Source organism: Torulaspora delbrueckii, chromosome 1 (assembly GCF_000243375.1).
Source record: "Torulaspora delbrueckii CBS 1146 chromosome 1, complete genome".
In the NCBI taxonomy this organism is placed as follows: Eukaryota; Fungi; Ascomycota; class Saccharomycetes; order Saccharomycetales; family Saccharomycetaceae; genus Torulaspora; species Torulaspora delbrueckii.
In genome coordinates, this window is record NC_016501.1 from 1,026,392 (window position 1) to 1,045,892 (window position 19,501).

The 19,501-nt window shown below is 42.4% G+C and overlaps 13 protein-coding genes across 13 annotated transcripts; 6 read left to right on the top strand and 7 right to left on the bottom strand.

Moving 5' to 3' along the window:
- Window positions 1-162: 162 nt before the first annotated feature.
- Window positions 163-2,733, top strand: RFC1 (replication factor C subunit 1; the record flags this gene model as incomplete). Its single annotated transcript, XM_003679078.1, has 1 exon — window positions 163-2,733. One exon carries the CDS (start codon window positions 163-165, stop codon window positions 2,731-2,733), a length of 2,571 nt encoding a protein of 856 aa, XP_003679126.1.
- An 83-nt stretch (window positions 2,734-2,816) lies between these two features.
- Window positions 2,817-5,441, bottom strand: STE13 (Ste13p; the record flags this gene model as incomplete). Its single annotated transcript, XM_003679079.1, has 1 exon — window positions 2,817-5,441. The coding sequence occupies one exon, from the start codon at window positions 5,439-5,441 to the stop codon at window positions 2,817-2,819; it is 2,625 nt and encodes an 874-aa protein (XP_003679127.1).
- A 172-nt stretch (window positions 5,442-5,613) lies between these two features.
- RPL5 (60S ribosomal protein uL18) lies at window positions 5,614-6,507 on the bottom strand (the record flags this gene model as incomplete). Its single annotated transcript, XM_003679080.1, has 1 exon — window positions 5,614-6,507. The coding sequence occupies one exon, from the start codon at window positions 6,505-6,507 to the stop codon at window positions 5,614-5,616; it is 894 nt and encodes a 297-aa protein (XP_003679128.1).
- Window positions 6,508-7,107: 600 nt separating this feature from the next.
- RCN2 (Rcn2p) lies at window positions 7,108-7,761 on the top strand (the record flags this gene model as incomplete). Its single annotated transcript, XM_003679081.1, has 1 exon — window positions 7,108-7,761. The coding sequence occupies one exon, from the start codon at window positions 7,108-7,110 to the stop codon at window positions 7,759-7,761; it is 654 nt and encodes a 217-aa protein (XP_003679129.1).
- Window positions 7,762-7,801: 40 nt separating this feature from the next.
- COX11 (Cox11p) lies at window positions 7,802-8,608 on the bottom strand (the record flags this gene model as incomplete). Its single annotated transcript, XM_003679082.1, has 1 exon — window positions 7,802-8,608. One exon carries the CDS (start codon window positions 8,606-8,608, stop codon window positions 7,802-7,804), a length of 807 nt encoding a protein of 268 aa, XP_003679130.1.
- Window positions 8,609-8,731: 123 nt separating this feature from the next.
- Window positions 8,732-9,862, top strand: RDS2 (gluconeogenesis transcription factor RDS2; the record flags this gene model as incomplete). The annotated part of the gene is made up of 1 exon (XM_003679083.1): window positions 8,732-9,862. The coding sequence occupies one exon, from the start codon at window positions 8,732-8,734 to the stop codon at window positions 9,860-9,862; it is 1,131 nt and encodes a 376-aa protein (XP_003679131.1).
- An 18-nt stretch (window positions 9,863-9,880) lies between these two features.
- On the bottom strand, window positions 9,881-10,885 carry MCT1 ([acyl-carrier-protein] S-malonyltransferase; the record flags this gene model as incomplete). Its single annotated transcript, XM_003679084.1, has 1 exon — window positions 9,881-10,885. The coding sequence occupies one exon, from the start codon at window positions 10,883-10,885 to the stop codon at window positions 9,881-9,883; it is 1,005 nt and encodes a 334-aa protein (XP_003679132.1).
- Window positions 10,886-11,394: 509 nt separating this feature from the next.
- On the top strand, window positions 11,395-12,300 carry ODC2 (mitochondrial 2-oxodicarboxylate carrier; the record flags this gene model as incomplete). The annotated part of the gene is made up of 1 exon (XM_003679085.1): window positions 11,395-12,300. One exon carries the CDS (start codon window positions 11,395-11,397, stop codon window positions 12,298-12,300), a length of 906 nt encoding a protein of 301 aa, XP_003679133.1.
- Window positions 12,301-12,685: 385 nt separating this feature from the next.
- Window positions 12,686-13,492, top strand: DSC3 (Dsc3p; the record flags this gene model as incomplete). The annotated part of the gene is made up of 1 exon (XM_003679086.1): window positions 12,686-13,492. The coding sequence occupies one exon, from the start codon at window positions 12,686-12,688 to the stop codon at window positions 13,490-13,492; it is 807 nt and encodes a 268-aa protein (XP_003679134.1).
- A 28-nt stretch (window positions 13,493-13,520) lies between these two features.
- RPB8 (DNA-directed RNA polymerase core subunit RPB8) lies at window positions 13,521-13,958 on the bottom strand (the record flags this gene model as incomplete). Its single annotated transcript, XM_003679087.1, has 1 exon — window positions 13,521-13,958. The coding sequence occupies one exon, from the start codon at window positions 13,956-13,958 to the stop codon at window positions 13,521-13,523; it is 438 nt and encodes a 145-aa protein (XP_003679135.1).
- A 174-nt stretch (window positions 13,959-14,132) lies between these two features.
- Window positions 14,133-14,585, bottom strand: ISU2 (putative iron-binding protein ISU2; the record flags this gene model as incomplete). Its single annotated transcript, XM_003679088.1, has 1 exon — window positions 14,133-14,585. The coding sequence occupies one exon, from the start codon at window positions 14,583-14,585 to the stop codon at window positions 14,133-14,135; it is 453 nt and encodes a 150-aa protein (XP_003679136.1).
- A 650-nt stretch (window positions 14,586-15,235) lies between these two features.
- TDEL0A05940 (uncharacterized protein) lies at window positions 15,236-18,472 on the top strand (the record flags this gene model as incomplete). Its single annotated transcript, XM_003679089.1, has 1 exon — window positions 15,236-18,472. One exon carries the CDS (start codon window positions 15,236-15,238, stop codon window positions 18,470-18,472), a length of 3,237 nt encoding a protein of 1,078 aa, XP_003679137.1.
- Window positions 18,473-18,533: 61 nt separating this feature from the next.
- MCP1 (Mcp1p) lies at window positions 18,534-19,460 on the bottom strand (the record flags this gene model as incomplete). Its single annotated transcript, XM_003679090.1, has 1 exon — window positions 18,534-19,460. The coding sequence occupies one exon, from the start codon at window positions 19,458-19,460 to the stop codon at window positions 18,534-18,536; it is 927 nt and encodes a 308-aa protein (XP_003679138.1).
- Window positions 19,461-19,501: the final 41 nt, after the last annotated feature.

A 19,501-nucleotide genomic window follows, 5' to 3' on the forward strand; every position in this document is an offset into this window, starting at 1 on the left:
TTAAGTGCCAATCTCGAATATTTTTCAATTTTTAGATAGGCCCTTTAATCAGTGAAAAATCAGAGAGACACGTTAGATATAGATCAATGAAAGAAGCAGAGAAGACGTTGAACTTTGAATTCTATTGCTAATTATTCTGTTACTCCATAGATTGGCCTTCCAATGGTTAATATAACGGAATTTTTCAAGCAAGAGGGCAAACCGGGCCAGAAACCGGCTAAGTCTGTCACTACCAAGAGATCAGTGAAACCAGAAGTTATTGATTTAGGTGATGACGATGATGATGATGATGAGCATGAAATTCCTGCCAAGAAAAGACGCCAGCCATCTGTTGAGAAAGTAGAGACCAAGAGATCTAGGCCTGCCACATCTGCTAAACCTCCGGCAAAGAAAGCACCTGTTCACAAGAAGGCATCGCCAACAACTGGCAATGTAACCTCGGCAGCGGAAAGCGTCACAGCAAATGATGTTCTTCAGAAAATACCCTCTGTGGATCTTTCAGGTGTACATGTTAAGGAGAATGTTAGTTTTGATTTCAGAAATAGACCTGCTCAGGGTTCATCAGGGGATTTACCAGATTCTTCAGCTCTTGACTTTCCAGAAGGTAAACCTAATTGTTTGCTAGGATTGACAATGGTTTTCACTGGTGTTCTCCCCAACATCGAGAGAGGACAGGCTGAAGCCCTCGCCAAGAGGTATGGTGCTCGTGTGACGAAGTCGATTTCCAGTCGGACTTCTGTTGTGGTTCTTGGCGATGAGGCAGGACCAAAGAAGCTTGAAAATATCAAAAAGTTGGGTATTAAAGCAATTGACGAGGACGGGTTCAAGCAGTTGATCGCTGGTATGCCAGCTGAAGGTGGTGAAGGTGCTGCTGCGGAAAAAGCTCGTCAAAAGATCGAAGAACAGGAGAAACAGGCTATTCAAGAAGCGGAAGAGATGGCGAACCAGGAGAGGGAAAGGGCTAGGAGAGTATCGGCAGCCCGTGCTTCTGGTGAACAAGTGAAAGAGGCAGATAAGGTAGATGAAGCTTATAAACTATGGACCGTCAAGTATGCACCTACTAACCTACAGCAGATATGTGGTAATAAGAGCAGCGTATCAAAGCTGAAAAACTGGTTAACCAACTGGGAAGAGAGTAGAAGAAACGGATTCAAAAGCGCAGGAAGACATGGCACTGGGGTTTTCAGATCAGCTATGCTATATGGCCCTCCAGGTATCGGTAAGACTACCGCAGCACATCTTGTGGCAAAAGAGCTTGGGTATGACATATTAGAGCAAAATGCTTCCGATGTTCGTTCCAAGAGTCTTTTGAATAATGGAATAAAGAATTCGTTAGACAACATGTCTGTTTTCGGCTATTTCAAGGGCAGGACGGACCCAAGCGGCTCCAATGGTAAGAAATTCGTGATTATCATGGATGAAGTTGATGGTATGAGTGGTGGTGATAGAGGTGGTGTTGGGCAATTGGCTAGTTTCTGCCGTAAAACCTCCACGCCGATGATACTAATCTGCAATGAGCGTAATTTGCCAAAAATGAGACCCTTCGACAGAGTTTGTCTGGATGTACAGTTCAGGCGACCTGATGCAAACAGTATCAAAGCGAGACTGATGACCATTGCCGTAAGAGAAAAATTCAAACTAGACCCCAACGTCATTGATAAGTTGGTGCAAGCTACTAGAGGAGATATAAGGCAGATCGTTAATCTTTTGTCAACCATTACTAAAACATCTAAGCAGATCAATCACGAAAATATAACAGAGATTTCAGCAGCATGGGAGAAGAACATTGCGTTAAAGCCATTCGACATCGCCCATAAATTGCTAGATGGCCGCATATATACTGAAAATGGCGCACAGCACTTCAATCTCAATGAAAAGATCGCCTTGTATTTTGACGACTTTGACTTTGCACCGTTAATGATACAGGAAAATTATCTCAGTACAAGACCCTCCAACCTTAAGAAAGGACAATCGCATTTGAGCGCTGTCGCTGAAGCAGCAGAAAGCATTTCTCAGTCGAACCTCGTAGAAAAGCGAATCAGAAGCAGTGAGCAATTGTGGAGTCTTTTGCCACTGCATGCCATCCTATCGTCTGTATATCCTTCGTCTTTGGTTGCAGGTCAGATGGCTGGAAGGATCAATTTCACTGCATGGCTAGGTCAAAATTCTAAAGCAGGGAAGTATAGCAGATTACTTCAAGAGTTGCACTATCATACAAAATTGAGTACATCAGCGGATAAGATAAGCTTAAGACTCGATTACCTACCTGCCCTTAAGAACAGGCTTTTGAACCCAATTCTGAAAACAGGAGCTGATGGTATTGCTCCCGTTATCGCCTTTATGGATGGCTATTATTTAACAAAAGAGGATTGGGACACCATCATGGAATTCATGATTGGTCCTGATGCAACTGATGCTACATTGAAGAAAATACCTACAGCGGTCAAAACAGCTTTCACCAGAAAATACAACAGCACAACTCATCCTGTCGCAATTTACAGAACAGGTGCTACCACTGCCGCCAGTGCGGCCGTCTCGACCAGCACTCCCGATTTTGAAGACATTGTTGATGCTGATGATTCAGTTCCTCCAGCTGACGAAGATGACACGCAAGAAGATAACGATGTGAAGAAAGACAAATTGATCAAACAGAAGGCAAGACCGACAAAGAGGAAAGCTAAGACTCCACCTGCAAAAGCCTCTGCGGCTAAGAAAAGGAAGGCCAAAGCCTGAATTTTATTACATCAGTCCTCAGACAATTTATAATGTTCTAAGAATACAAATTCACGTACTTCGCTTGGCAAAGCCGTATCAACTCATGAAACTTTATTAGTGTGAAAGTGACCAGAGAAAGCATCACTCAGCCAGGAGTAAAGCCTCTCAAACACTATTCTTTGGGCATTATGGTGTCGGATAGAATGGTCTGAATCTGGGAATATATGCATATCGTAGTTTGTCACCCCCTGAAGATCTAGCCCATCAATGAATTGGTATGTATTTTGAATATGCACATTATCATCCGCTGAGCCATGCATAATTAGAAAGCGATCTAACTTGCTAAATGCATCTAAGTCTTGAACCGGTGCAATGTCACTGTATCCTTTAACGTTGTCTGATGGTTCGTTCATGTACCTTTCTGTGTAGAAGGAGTCGTAGTAAGTCCAATTGGTTACGGGAGCAACAGCCATCATATATTTGAAGGTTTCGCCTTGGTCATATTCCACAGATTTTAAAGAGGTGTAACCGCCATATGACCAACCCCAAATAGCAGTTTTGTTTTTATCAATGTTAGCCTCGTTGTGTTGAATAAAGTTTCTGGTCACCATGGTGATATCACGCGGCTCCCAATAGCCTATCTTGTCCTTTACGGTAGATCTAAATTTCCAGCCTTTTCCACCAGTGCCCCTGGGTTCGATTTGAAGGACAATCGCATCTAAACCTGAAGATACAGCTTCTTCAAAAAACACATTGAACTTCTCCGTATACGTCTGGGACCCTGGTCCGCCATAGACATTCACCAAAAGTGGATATTTTTTCTTTGGATCCATGTGAGCTGGTTTTATTTCAATATAATCAAGAATCAAGCCGTCTTCAGTTGACATAGTTTTATGACTTTTGATTGGTAAAGCAAGGTTTTCCAACGATTCATTTAGCTTAGCGTTGTCAGTAATTTCAAAAACGCGTTTCTGATCCACCTTCCTAAAATCAAGCAGATCTGGTAGAAGCCCAGCAGCTGTGTAAGGAACTTCTGGACCCAGCATTTTCATCAGAGCGTATCTACCACTTGAACTCAACTTAAAGTGATAGAAATCCTTGGCATCAGCGTTCTGCAAGATTTTCAAATGAGCTTCCTCTGCAGGATCAATAGACACACTGTACAGATGCTGCGACATGCGATCTATCTCATTAGCAGTGAAATAAACGGTGTTTGTATCGTATTCAAAGCCGACAATACCTGTGTCAGTTATTTCCCAGTCACCTCTTGTGAGTTGTGTACCTTGGGCGTCTTCGATAGACTTGAAGTAAAATAGATGGTTGAAGCCATCGGCGTCAGCTTGTATATCAACATACCCATATCCTTCTCGGCCGCTCACTTCATTAGGTGGAATCGATAGTATGTTTTTAGACTTTTCGAACCATCCATCAAACGAAGCCGAATCTATGGAACGTACGGTCTTGAGACTACTCTGCTTTGCGTTGTAAACCTTTATGGCCATCCTCCTTGATGTGCGATCAGTGATTTTGAAAATGAATGAGTCAGAGTTGAGCCAGACACCATTGTAGAGTATTGTATCTGTTATGACAGGTTCTTCGTCATCTATTGCTAGATCGCTTAGTTGATATAGGACACCTTCATTCAAATTAAACAAATAAAGTTTGGCCATTGGGTTTGAAGTACCGGGTTTTGGATATTTGATGCTCGACATAGGCGGATACTCACTATTGGTGGTATACTTACTCAGGTAATAAGATTCGACCTCGGTATCATCAAACCTTGCAAAAATCATCTTGGTATCATCTGGAGACCACCAAACGGTCTGGCCAGTGGCCATGATTTCTTCCTCGTAAACCCAATCGGGTTTCCCATTGAACACATCCTCAGATCCATCAAATGTGATCTGACTAGCAGACTCCCCACTGTAAACGTTCTGGATGAAAAGGTTATTCTCCCAAACAAAATAGATGAAATTGTATCCCGGGGAGAAATGAACATACGATATCAAGGTCAGGTCCATTGAGCTTTCAGGTTTGATCGGTTTCATTGTGCCTTGTTCCAAATCCTTAAGCCAGTAATAACCTTTCGAAGAATGTCTAAATTCAGGCTCCAAATTGGTTCCCATTATCATTCTATCGAGTCGATAATTCACTTGAACCTTCTGAACAACGTGATCGGAACCTTCATAAGAGAAATGATTAGGACCCAGGTTTTCACTAAACCCTGGGTCATATAATTGCCTTGCGACAAATCTCGTTTGGTCATTCGAATCAGTTTCAGTGGTGAGAAAGAGCCCCGGATCTTCATCATGATGTAATATTGAACTTGAAGGGTTGATAAAATGAAATGCCTTCTCGCTGTTTAAGAAGTCACCATTCAGCACCTCTTTAATTGTAAATGCCTTCTTGGAAGATGTCTGATCATCTTTATGCGGTACTGGGTCATTTTTTGCAACACTAGTGGTCTTGTACATTGGAATGAGTAAAAAGAATGACAACATAAGTGAAATAGCTATGGCCATGAATGTAAACTTGGGAACTTTCCGATTTCTAAAACTCCATTGCGGTACTGGATTTGGCTCTTCTGGTCTTGGTTGGCTTTCAATATCATTAGGATTAGGGTATGAAAACGAATTGAGCTCAATTGACATATCGGTTGAATCAGAGTTCTTCCTTTGTGAGAAAAGGTGACTATTTTTCCTCCGATGAGAACGAGTTGTAGACATTTATCATCAGATTGAGTTTGTACCTAGTCGAGATGATTCCTTCCCAGCTCCTGATACTTTTTCAATTGAACCCCAAAAGGTTAATTACTTATCTAATGTAGAAAAATCGCATAGTCAATGAAGCTCGAGAAATTCAGTTTACAAATATACAGATAAAAATATATTATGTAACTTATTGGCTGTTTGCCAAAGCAGCGATCTTGGCAGCAACACGTTCGTCTCTTTGTTCCTTGGTCAATTTGACTTGTCTGAACTTCTTGGATTCAGCAGCGTATTGTTCCTTGGTGAACTTCTTTTCAGTGGCCTTGAAAGATGGGTCCTCTCTGATAGCTTCGTGAGCAGAAGAGTAGATGTCCTCGACAGAGTCAGCATCGATATCGTCAGCCAAGTAACCCTTGAACAACTCAGAGAATCTCTCCTCATCATCATCAGCCAATTCTTCCATGTATTGAGAAACGTGACCACCAAAGATATAGGATCTCAACATGTCAGCGTCCAACTCTTCGGCTTCGAAATCCCAGCCTGGGAATCTGTTCTCAGAGTGTGGAACGTACAAACCACCGTCAGAGGCACCCTTTAGAGCACCGAAGACTCTAGCACCGGTGGTGGTTCTTTGCAAACCAATGTCCAAGAAGACCTTGAAAGGACGTGGACCGTCTTCAACAGCTTCGGTCAATTCGTATTCACCTTCAACTTCTTCAACACCCTTGTAAGTCTCATCCAAACCTAGCTTTTGCAAAGTTCTTCTGGCGATCAACAAACCAGTGGCGTAAGCAGCAGACCAGTTGGTCAAACCGTGAGTGATACCGTATCTTGGCAATTCGTGAGAGTAAGCAGCAGCCAAGACAATGTCACCAGTGATAGTAGAAGAAATGATTTGACAGATGATGTCCTTGTTGGTGAATCTGACAACTAGTCTGTATTTTGGAGTAGCATACTTGGCCTTGTGTTGAGCGACTAGTCTCTTTCTTTGGTAGTAATCGGTCTTACCTTCTCTTCTTCTTCTGAAGGGAGTTTGGAAACGGGAGTGGTAAGCAGAAGTCTTGACAATCTTTAGGAAAACCATTGTAGCTGACGATCGGTGTATTAAGATTCGACTAAATTATATGGTAATAATTGAATATTGATGATATATCTTGAGAATATCATATTCCTGCCCCATCGCCTAGTTGCGTCAGTGAAAAATTACATGAGAGAGCGGCATCACTTTTCCAAAAAAAATTTGACGTCGCGACGGCGCGACGCGCGAGCGCCCGGTATCTTGAAAAACTTATTTTTCAAAGGGTGTAGAGATTTCTCCTGTGCATCCCAACACCACACTTCCAAAACAGTCCAACGAAATAAAATCATCTGATGCTTTACCATAAGATACAAGGGTCAAAGATCCTTCTGCAACTGCGGTCAAATTATGCATCTTCAACTCACCAATACATTCAATATATCCATAATCGCTAATCGGCGCTTGCTGAGTATGTAATCAGCCTTCTATCCACTGATTAAGAGGCGCATGCGGCGCAGTCGCTTTGTACGCGGCGATCCCTCTTAGTATTATAAGTACAATACGCCCGTCACATATACCATTTATCAAGACCCTTCAGAGTGTTGTTATCAGTCTGTGATTGATCAACTATTTATTAAAGATCCAACGGTGTGAAAGATGTCAGAAATGGACACAAAGTTGAAAGAACCAAGAACTCAAATTCTGATTACGGATATACCAAAGAAACAACTTGAATCTAAATGGCCTGTAGAATTGGAAAGACAGCTATTTGAACAAAAGTTCCCCGAATTAAAGCGTAAATTGCAATATTATACTCCATTGGCATTTCTCAACAGAATAGTGTTGATTTTCGAGGATGAGGTTGCGGCTGTAAAAGTATATGACTATCTGAAAGAATCGTTGCTGGGAAACGGTCATTCTTTCAGAATATATCTCACTGAATCATTGCTAGCAAGGCCGCGTGCAAAATCTGTAGATCAGGTTAGGGAATCGAGTGAACAAATAGGTGGGAAGGATAAACCGGTACTTTCGATAGACACAGACACATCTAAGACTGGGGTCAATTCATCCTCTTTATCACTTGGCAGTCCATCGTTATCTCCTGATCGAAATAATTTGGATTCTCCTACTTTGTTGAAATTTGATAATGAGTCCAAGCTACACTACTATCAGGAACCCTTGCCGGGAATGCACAAAACACGTTCTCCCCCAAGGTTTTCTCCAACTCTCAAAATCAACACCACCGCAAGTGGTAGTAGTGGGGATCTTAATAGGCCTCCACCAAGTCCCAGTATTACGATAAACGGGTTCCCTCATTAAGGTGATTTATATTTAGGAATATACATATTTACAAGTTAATTTATTTCTCGGCGACAACAGGCGACAAAAGTCGACCATTCATCTCAGCAGTATTCGTGACAACTCCATCTGAGACAGCAGATCCATCAGCATAATGAGCCCTGAAAAATGTATAGTGCAGGATAATGTCGTCGATGTTTCTCATGGCGGGATCGCTGACGAAATCTGGGTCTATGAAGAAGAAAACCGGCATATCGATTTCTTCACCTGCCGCTAATTTCTGCTCTTCGAAACAGAAGCATTGGATCTTGTTAAAATAGGGTGCAGCTTCACCCGGAGTGATACTATACGTTGCCATCCCAATTATATCTTTATCACTGTTGTTCTTGGCTTTGTAAAATGCTAGTGCCGTCTCACCGGGCTGGACGTAAACTTCACGTTGCTCCGGTATGAATTTCCAAGGTAGAATCTGAGAAACCTCACTGGTAAATGCTACACGTATCCTCTTATCTGTATTCACTGGGATCAGTTTGTCATCAGTAAACTTTCTTCTATCTGTGATTGGTATACCACCGTAACCGGTACGAGCACAGATGGCTCTGTAAAGAGGTACTGCTGCATATGCTAATCCCAAAAATACAATTGCGATACTACTGAAATAGAATGCAATGGTACGGCTCTTGAGTTTACGTTCTTTGGCAATTTTTTGTTCACGCAGGTATTTGATTTCTGCTCTAGTTAACTTGTCGAAATTGATATTAGAAGACTGGAACCTTACACCTCTTGCAAGACCAACCTGCCTCGATACGCTAAATCGTGATACATTCCACAATGGTTGACGGAGTCTTAACAGCCCGATCCTGTTCATTAGTTCTTTATGGCTACTTTCTATTGGTGATAAAGTGAATAACTTTTCAACCCCCGGGTTTAAAGAACAGGACTCATACGAAGAGAGTGGCCAAGACAAAGAGCGATAGCTGAAATTTCGAGGATGAGTGGAACTGAAAAAAGGCCTAAGAAGAATTGGAGGTCGTGCGTTTTTTGCAGAAGATCTCACTTGGTCTGCGACGAGCAACGTCCCTGTACAAGATGTATCAAACGAGATATTGCCCATCTATGTACAGATGAAAATTTGGGAAATTCAATGGGTCCTACTACACCAGCACCAGCAGCTGAAGAATCAACCGGGGATATTGGTTTGCCACCGGGAGGAGCAGAACAGCTGACCAGCGCTATGACTAGAACACCTAGTTTCCTGCCACAACAGCCTACGTTTGTATCAGAGCATGTGGGATCAGAATTCAGCTCTCTCAATGAGTTCTTGAACATGTTGGAAGATCCTCTCCTGGTGAATCAATCGGATCGACAGGAGAAATCGCAGGACGATGGATCGAAACCTTATGACGGTCAAGAAACAACTCCGATAATTATAGATGAGGATCAACAATTGAAAGGCGATAACAATGCTCCAACACCGAAAGAACATTTCTTTCTGACAGCTGCAGATCCCTCGACTGAAATGACTCCAGAGGATCGATTGAAGCTGGTGATAAATGCCAAACTAGAGGCGGGACTGCTGCAACCATACAACTATGCACAGGGTTATTCCAGATTACAAAACTATATGGACAGATACATGAACCAATATTCCAAACAACGAATTCTAAAACCTCTTTCGACGATTCGTCCAGCGTTTAGAGCCATTGCAAGGTCCTTGAAGGACGTCGATTTGGTTCTCGTAGAAGAAGGTTTTGAAAGAATGTTACTATCGTACGATCGCGTCTTCACATCCATGAGTATGCCAGCGTGCCTATGGAGACGCACGGGTGAAATCTATAGGGCGAACAAGGAATTTGCGTCTCTGGTCGATTGCACCGTTGACGATCTGCGCGACGGGAAACTTGCAATTTATGAATTAATGACTGAGGAAAGTGCCGTTAACTTTTGGGAGAAATATGGTTCTATCGCATTCGATAAAGGCCAAAAAGCTGTGTTAACGAGCTGTAACTTGCGAACCAGAGATGGCCGTAGGCGAAAACCTTGTTGTTTTAGTTTCACGATAAGAAGAGATAGGTATAATATACCTATTTGTATAGTCGGTAACTTCATACCTATATCATAAAGAGAACAGAATTGCTCATTACGTCTTAATCTCATGGTCGTCATTATACTTTTCAATTGTCGTTAAAGAAGAATATTCGTAATTTTTCAAATCAGGGCAGTTCCTTCTTATCAAATTGTAAATCACTGCTCCTGGTCCCATGGAAACAGACTCTTCAAGTTGGCCCTTCAAGTCCTCATTGATTGTATTGTAACACATGGTGAATTGAACTGTATTGCTACTGCATTTGACAAACCGCTCTAGCGCATGGTGCACCAATGTAGAGATTTGGCCATCCAGATTGGCTATTATCGGTGACTCCAATTCTGTAAACGTATTGGTATGGTTTTTCTTCAGTATCTGCCAAATATATTCGTACAATTGCCCATGAGCAGGCCCCAACACAGCACTGTTGTGGAACGGAATATTGAAAGGGTTTGTCAATTCTGTAATTCTGAGTAACGGAAACCGCAAATGCAATTCTGTTCTAAGTGACTCCAGGTCTTCCACGAGCCCCGTCACGACACACTGCTTCACAGAATTAGCATTCGCAATGGAAACAGTTTGGATCGGCAAAGACGAGAGTAGTTGTTTGACCTCCTGAGGTAAGTCAGTGGCTCGTGGAGACGACAGAGCCCACATCTCAAAGAGCGACGACCGACTAATCCTATGCGCATGTAGGTACTTCTCCGTACACCTAACCATCAGCTCATTTCTATAGTTGGCAATGTCAAAAAGATCCCTCAATGAGAACAGCGAGTTGGCACTCAAACAGGTCAATTCCCCTAAAGAGTGTCCCAACAAGATCTCCTGTCCTGAATCTTCTCGCACACTTGACCTGTACAAGTCATAGTACAATTTCGAACACACTGCTATGCTACCGGGGCTCGATGGGTTCTGCAACACGTATTGCAACAAATCATCAGATCCTTTACCGTTCCTTTCGAGCACATTTTGAAATTCCTTGGATTTATTTCTGATCACAGACTTCAACACTGGTATAGCAATAGGTGTACCCTGTCCAGGGAACGTTATTAATCGCATTGTCCACTTATTTCCCGTCCCAAAGAGTGGCAACTCATCGCTTAAAGGTCTATTCTTGATGTATTTTTTTTCAAGAACGATCGCAGTTTAAATTGCGAGTTATTTACTTACTTTCATTGCCTTATAGAAATTCACAGTAGCTGCGTCTTATTACTCATGCAAGACCCTAGCAGGCTCTAGTTCCAGCTCTTGATTACGATCTACAACCCCAAATTTTTCGCTATGTGACAGGACACAAACACAAGAGCGATTTTCCAAGAGATAACTATACTCTATGGTACGTCAATTGAACTATCTGGAGGCCTTTCAACCTTTGATTGGATAGTCTTTTGTTTGACTCCATTGACTCATTTTTCTCAATTTTTACACTGCAAAATTTTCAGTCATTCACTTAGCGCATCGGAAAGATATCAATAATGAAAAGATATCGATTAGTATAAGAAAGGACCTTTGATAAAACGTTCCTGGAGTTTGTTTCTAGGTTCTTAGAAGATTGAGAAGCGCTAGAGATGTCTGAACCGCAACCATTACCATTTTTCTACCAGTTCGTGGCCGGAGCCGTTGCCGGTATCTCGGAGATTCTGGTTATGTACCCATTGGATGTGGTGAAGACCAGAATGCAATTGCAAGTCGGTGGAGCAGCTACTGGAGCAGCTGCCCAGGAACACTACACTGGTGTGGTGGACTGTATTCGTAAAATCGTCGCTAAAGAAGGTGCTTCGCGTCTTTACAAAGGTATTTCTTCTCCAGTGTTGATGGAAGCTCCAAAGAGAGCTACTAAGTTTGCCTGTAACGATGAATTTCAAAAAATTTACAAGCGTGAGTTTGGTGTAGCTCAATTGACACAACCTTTGTCAGTGCTGAGTGGTGCATCCGCTGGTATCTGTGAGGCTTTTGTCGTTGTGCCATTTGAGCTGGTCAAGATTAGATTGCAAGACTCTAGATCGAATTACAAGGGACCCGTGGATGTTGTGAAACAGATTATCGCCAAAGAAGGTGTGTTGGCAATGTACAATGGTTTAGAATCCACCATGTGGAGACATGCAGTGTGGAATTCCGGATATTTCGGTATTATCTTCCAAGCTAGAGGTTTGTTACCAAAGCCTGAGAACAAGATGCAAAAGACCAGAAACGATCTGATCGCTGGTACTATCGGTGGTACTGTTGGTTCTTTGCTAAGCACTCCATTCGATGTGGTTAAATCCAGAATTCAAAACACCGCAGTCATTGCCGGTGTGGTCAGAAAATACAATTGGTCCTGGCCATCGCTCTTCATCGTATACCGTGAAGAAGGTTTCAAAGCGCTTTACAAAGGTTTCGTGCCCAAAGTTTTGAGACTGGGACCAGGTGGTGGTATCCTACTGGTTGTTTTCACCGAAGTTACCGACTTCTTCAGAAAGATGAAAAACATATAGAGAATAAGAATAAGAATATATTTTACTTTGCAATTTATTACTATGCCAAACTGTACGTTCTACCAGCCCTTGTATAATCAGCTAAGTCTATTACACAAAAGGGCATTAAGATGAACAAAAATTTTATCTCTCCGATGGACTTGACGCTCAGAACCAACTGGAAGGTCGATTAGAGCAACACGGTTTTAGAGTCCTGGATTATTAATCCGCACGATTAATTATGGTTTCTTTAAAATGAAGTTAAACTTAGTAGTGGTGAAAAGTTTTGATGCGCTGATTTTATAGTTCGGTAAGTTATTTTTTACCCGGTTACAGGCTCCATATTTCAGTAAGTGGGATACGATAAGATGGTTCAGGGTACAATGCACTGTTGAAATGGGCCAAGATGTCTCAGGAACCGCTTTTGCCTCTTTATAATGATTCTGGGAGTCCAGATGAATTGCGCCGGTGCGTGGTTGTACGGTTTTCCGATGTTAGTATAGGTGATTTACAACTAGATATCACGAATATACCTTACGGCCAGATTAACACTCATTGGCTCAGGAGTCAATGTCGAGAGCATCGTGGTCAATCCACTGAAGGTCGCAGACTTAAGTTTATTCGCAGCGGAGCAATGTTGAACTCGCATTCAGACCTCTCCAACGAATTGAACCGATATTTCATACAACAAAGGCCACAAGCAGATGGGAACAAGTTTTATATCCATTGTATTGTGAGCACAGAACGACTAAGTGCCGACCAACTGGCCAATGAGGATGCACTGGATGATACTTCTCCATCGAGCGAAGGTACTACCACACAAGCTATTGGATTCGATAGACTGCGAGCCGTTGGTTTCACAGACCAGGAGATCGATCTGCTGAGACAGCAGTTCCGTTCTGCCTATGGTGATTTAGAAGAAGAGATGACACAATCGCATGATCGAGATATACGACAATTGGAAGAACAGTGGATGGAGAGTGATGTGAACCGTGAAGGGGGTACAATTCAAGACACACAGTTCAACTCTGTTCCTATCGCCAACTACAAACACAATCGAGATCTGCTCATTGGTATCTGCATCGGGTTCTGCCTAGGTGTATTCGGACTATTACTCATGCGCATGAACGGGTTGTTCAACAAACGACAAAAGATGTCTGTATTTGCTGGAATCATTGTCAATATCATGTTTAACCTTGTACGTGGCTTCTAAGTACGTAGTGTATAATCTAACGCTAAACCTAACGACGAATCAACAAATATGCATTTTCTTGCTTAACGTTGTTTAACGATCTGTAATTTCCTTCGAGTCTCATCAGAAGCCCACCAAACGAATAATACACAGCGATAAGTTCCTTTGACACTTCTTCGAATTTGTACGCCGTACCGTACATCACATAGTCGTAATCATCCGCCAAAGATCTCTCGCCCGGTGGTGGCGGCCTCCACGAACGAGTAGCAGAACTATCATTAGCACCCTCGTCCACTCCTAGAGAACTTGCAATCGTTACTGTCAACTGTTCTTGCAATTGCACTGGGAATAAATCTGTATTCACATCTAGGGACAATTTACACTGGTCCTGAGTCGTTGAACTCGCTTCGATCCGCGAAACTTTATTGTACCGACCTGGATCTACATCCGTCACAGCAAAAATATCATCAAACAACGTACTCGACATCTCAGAGGTCCCTTCACCATCACTAGAAGTGATGGTGCTTGTTGAAATTTTTCACATCATCGCCTATTATACTTATTAGCTAAAGGGTCGTTTCACACGTATATACATATACCTATACCTATACCTAGTGTAACAACCTAGAATTATACATAGTAAACTTATATATACATACAATCAATGCAGCACAGTTGACTTACGTTTAGTCTGGTAATCTTTAATAGCCGCCTTGATGGCATCTTCGGCAAGCATCGAACAATGCAGTTTCACCGGTGGAAGACTTAATTCCTTGGCAATTTCTGTGTTTTTGATACGAGCTGCATCTTCTAAAGTCTTGCCTCGCACTAGTTCTGTCATATACGAAGATGAAGCAATTGCGGAACCACAACCAAAAGTCTTGAATTTAACATTTTCAATAACACCAGAGTCATCGACTTGTATTTGTAATTTCATCACATCTCCGCAAGCTGGTGCACCCACAAGCCCCGTACCAACGTTTGGCAGTTTCTTATCGAGGGAACCAACATTTCTAGGATTTGTATAATGATCGATCACTTTAGGATGATATAATCTTTTTGTAGTAAGCCTTGCACTATTTTGTAATCCTGGTCTCAGTAAACGTGTAAACATTTTTTTCTGTCTCTCTGTGTGTATTTCTTTGTATGTGGAGTAGTATAGTACTGAATTAGAGTTAAAGCTTTCTTTAAGTGTGATGAGTTATATAGCTGTGTGGCTTAAGTTGCTTTGCAAAAAGGTGCAACCGCAGCGGGGCGGAGATAGGCCGGTGGAGAAAGAAATAAAGCCGATGTCGGACACGCCGGGAACTGAGTCAGCGAAAGAAGACTCTGGCCGCTTTGTCACATCTCACGCATATTTACTATCTCGGCCTTGACGCGTCAACTATTTTTTTAGGGGTACCAAGTTTACGCGTTTTTTTCGAAGATATTCTTTCGCCTTTGATACTTGTGGTTGTTTTTCGTTTAAGTGCTGAGTAAGGAGAATAGGTCACGTGCCCTACGGCAATATATCCACTGGTGCCAAGGCGCATTCTTGGATTGGCTGCTTTGTGATATGCATGAGAAAAAGAATCCAGAAATGCTTACGAATCAAGATTTGCCTAGAAGGCCGTTTATGGTAATTTCCGTAAAGCCGCTAATTCGTGCCGGGTTACTCCTTTCCCGGTGCGAGGACTCATACCACCTGTGAGGGGCTCTTATATTTTAACCGCCAAAGACGACTTTGTTCTCCTATTCATCACTCTTGGCACTCTGGATCAACCGATGACCAGGTCAGGAGATATCCCAACAGATTGGCTTTATAAAGGGAAGAGGAAGACAGCCCCTAAGAGTGGCACACGACGGAGTAGGTCTGCTTCTATCTCGAATGGTGCATTATCTCAAGGTGGCACACCGGTGCCACCTGAATGGGACAAACACGAGCCCTCCCAGCCTAAGGAGCAGAAGCATAAGCAACAGCAAGCTGCTGCTGCTGCTGCTTCTTTCACTCCGGTGGCACCTGCGGTGCCACCAGCTCCTACAGCCACCCGTGCAAGATCTTCCTCTGTAACTTCCTCGGATCTGAAGAGAACTGATTCTCTTGGCGAAAGATCTAAACGGTCCCTTTTTGGTTCACTTTTTGGCAAAAAGAATTCTCCTACGTTTAAAGAACCTTCATCGCCAGAAGTAAGGCCTCAAACACCCGCAAGAGTACCGTCGCCTACGCGGATTGCTCTCAATAAGACGCAACCAAAGACCGAAGCACCGGTGCAGGAAATATCTACTTTAAAGCTCAAGCGTGTGAATTTTGCAGTTGACAAGTTCGATTCTGATCCTCCTCAGCAACTGCCGTCTCGTAAACCAAGGGTGGGAAATGTACTGGTGCCCAGTGATATGATCAGTGAAGCTCCACCAATCTCTCAAGGTATTACTACTCACGGTTCAAGTACAACGACAAATCCCACGGTTACGAAAGATTCTCGCGAATACAAATTGGCTCTTGAAGAATACAAACGAGCCGCAAAGGAGTCTATGAAACATCAACAGGAAGCACATTATGCGGCCCAAAGGATAGAGCATGAAGTGGCCAATTTCAAAAATCATCATACGAATGCACAGACAACTAAAACTCAAGTGGCGAACCCGGAAATTGATAGAAATATTGCAAACTTGTCCATAGATAAACCTATCCACATGCATGAGCACCATTTTGCCCCGGTACACGAGGAAGCAACAAAGAAGGAATTGACATTGGATGTCGTTTACACAAGATGTTGTCACTTGAGAGAAATCTTACCCATCCCATCTACTCTACGCCAGGTAAAGGGCAAGACGGCTCCATTACATACCCTCAAGTTCCTGAATCCCAAGCCAACTTTGATCGATATCCTGTCGTTCTGCGATTTTATCTCAGTGGTACCGATCAATACCGTTGTTTTCGATAAAGTAGCATTGACTCCTGAAATGTTTAAGACCGTAATGGTTTCCTTGGTTAACTCACAATCTCTGGAAAAATTGAGTCTCAGGAACGTTAACATCGATCAACAAGGTTGGAAAGTTTTCTGTAAGTTCTTACTAACCAACAAATCATTGACGAAATTGGATATTTCGCAAACCAAGGTAAAGGCAGATTGCCCTGAGGGATTACATCGTGACAAAATGGATTGGTCATTATTTGCGCAAGTCCTAACCAAGAGAAAGGGTAAGAATCTTGAAGAACTACTTCTCAATGGTATCAAATTTAGCAAATTGCCTTTAGAGACTTTCCAGAGAGTTTTGAACTCGTTTTCACAGAGAGAAAATCTTGTCGTGCCTTTGAAACTAGGCGTGGCAACCTCGGATATTAATCTTGATTGTCTAAAGTTCTTACTGACGTGGATGTCTGAGAATAAGATTCAAGGTGTTGATTTGGCGTTCAATGATTTGTCGAATTTCACCAAGCCTCTCGTCAGTAAACTTTGCGCACTTGATTTTGATCATTTGGAATATTTCACACTAAACAGTACTGGCATACCTAATGCTTACGATTTGGCGTTGATCTTAAAATACCTCTCAACCATGCCCAATTTGAAATTTTTGGATTTGAGTAGTTTACCACAGGTGTTCCCGGATGCGTTCCCTTACATGTACAAATATTTGCCAAGATTCCCCAGTTTAAGTCGAATTCATATCGATAGCAATGGGCTCAACTTCAAGGATGTGTCCATGGCTTGTAGTATTCTGGCGAAATGTAAATCATTGACCCACGTTTCGTTGATGTCACAAGGTCCATTGGTCGAAATTGCAGAGGGTGAAGATGAAGATACTCAAAAATTAAAAACCTTTGCAAGAAACGCCCTTTCAGCCACGTTATACGCATTTGTTAGAGACTTGGGTAATTTAGTGGCATTGGATATCGATTATGAAAACCTCTCTGATGAAATTAAATCCAGGATTGCATTGCTACTGATGCGTAACGTTAACAAGAATATCGACAGTAATTTCCACCTAGATGATGTTAGTTCACAGGATGATTTGCTCTTTGATGGTTCTTTGATCACAGAGACTGCCGAAGATATTTTGAAACGTCTCGAGAATGAGGAAGAGATGAAGACGGACGCTACAAGAAGATACTTGACAAAGAAGTACTTCGAAAAGCTGCAGAAAGTTCATCACAAAGTACAATCGACAATCGATGAGATGTTCGATAAGAGAAGTTCAGGAGAACTACCCTTGCGAGAGAAGGAAAATTTGGTACGGCTGTTGTTGCTGGAAAAGAACCTATCCAATATCATGGAAATCTTCTCAAACGTTCCGAATGTATCGCAGGTGTTGGGTACAAGCTCGCTTTCATTACCGGGTCTGAAGCACGTCGGTTCGGAAGCAGCTTTATCGGCACCAAGTTCTTCTGATCAAGATTTGAACACAAATCCACATGTTATGGCTGCCGATTCGGGTAGTATCATCGATTGTATAACGGGTAAGCCTCTATTGTTGCGCGAAGATTCGATGACATCGGCTTTGGGTAAGAGACAGGAAGAAGAAGAAGGTGAGTTACATAAGTGGGGTTTTTTCGTCCAACAACAAAGGTCTCTTTATCCTGATAGTGACACAAAGACATTGACAAATAGTCGTATTCCTTCTAACCCGACACGATCGCCCCAAACTTCCCAGACCTCGTCATCGGCTTCTTCAGCAGCGGAGACGAAGGTTGCACAACCAAGAATCCTACCAAAGATTCCTTCAGGTGCTGAATTACGCGATGCCATTATCAAGGCGAAGGGTATTGATTCTATCGAAGATTTAATCCATAATGTCAATAGCGAACACGTCGAGCTGGAAAGCATATACGGGGGTTCCTTAAGGTCAAGCAACTCACCCAAAATTGGTTCCAAGATTAAGAAAAATGATGTGGTCACTGCCACGGCGAATGATGATGCGCAAACAGATGCCACGGTTAAGCAAAGTTATGAGAATTTGTTGAACAATCTAAAGATGGATCGCCCACCCAAGAAAGGAAACATCAATCCAACCCAACGTTGAAGTAGATTTTTTACAGGACATTAAATAATAAATATGATAGACACAATGTTCTTATGATTGATCAGACCAGGAAAATTCTTTCGAATACCTTTTGGTATTGATTAGATCCGCCTAGAGAAGGAGTCCATTTGTTCAGTTTGTAGATAGCAACCAATCCACTCAGACTTAAAGTAAAGATAAAATTGGACCACTTACGTCTAGTGGGTAAGTCTCTGACTTGTAAATATTGACAAATACCGGCGATGATATGATAGGTCCCCGAATATATTAAAAGAGATAATGGGATTAAGCCAGCAACCCATTTTATTCTCCAGTCATCATTTTGTAGAATCCACTTGACGAAATTGAAATCGATATCTATGTAAAACTTCGAGGAGTCCGGTATAATCTTCATGATTGCCACATGGTATGCCAACACGGGTGCTAGGATATACCCACTTAAAACCTGAGGTGAGATGTTAAACCGCTTGTTGAAACCGATAAAGTACCCAGAGAGTCCACCAGTCAATCCAATGAGTCTTTGTGAGTCTCGCTCAGCTGCATCGGTGACTTTCAGCTGTTTCTCCTTACGGTGGTGTCGACTATGTCTCTTCTTGATCCGTAAAGCAGACTGATTCCATTTTTGCCATATTCTTAGTATTATCCCACTCCCTACATGCAGTATGAAGGATGATACTAGGAGTTTTGTCGTAAAGGAAGGCATAAGTTCCCTAACCATCATTAGCACTTCATCAGGAACGGATTTCGAGGATATTGCGGGAACTATCATCGTGTTTATAGCATGTAATGGAAAATACAGAACCATGGGCACAGTTGAGTATTTCTGAACGTTTCTCAACGCTAGCACTACCGACCTGCTAGAGATTGGATAAAACGGGATCCCAAATACCTTCTTGGGATCATCCTTGACCTCTGGTACCCCGCCGTTCAATATCGGTTCTGGCGGGACCTGCTTCAAATCACTGGGGTCGATGTCTGGAGGATTCATCTTTGCTACTATTGATGACAATTAAGGTGAACCTTTAAATC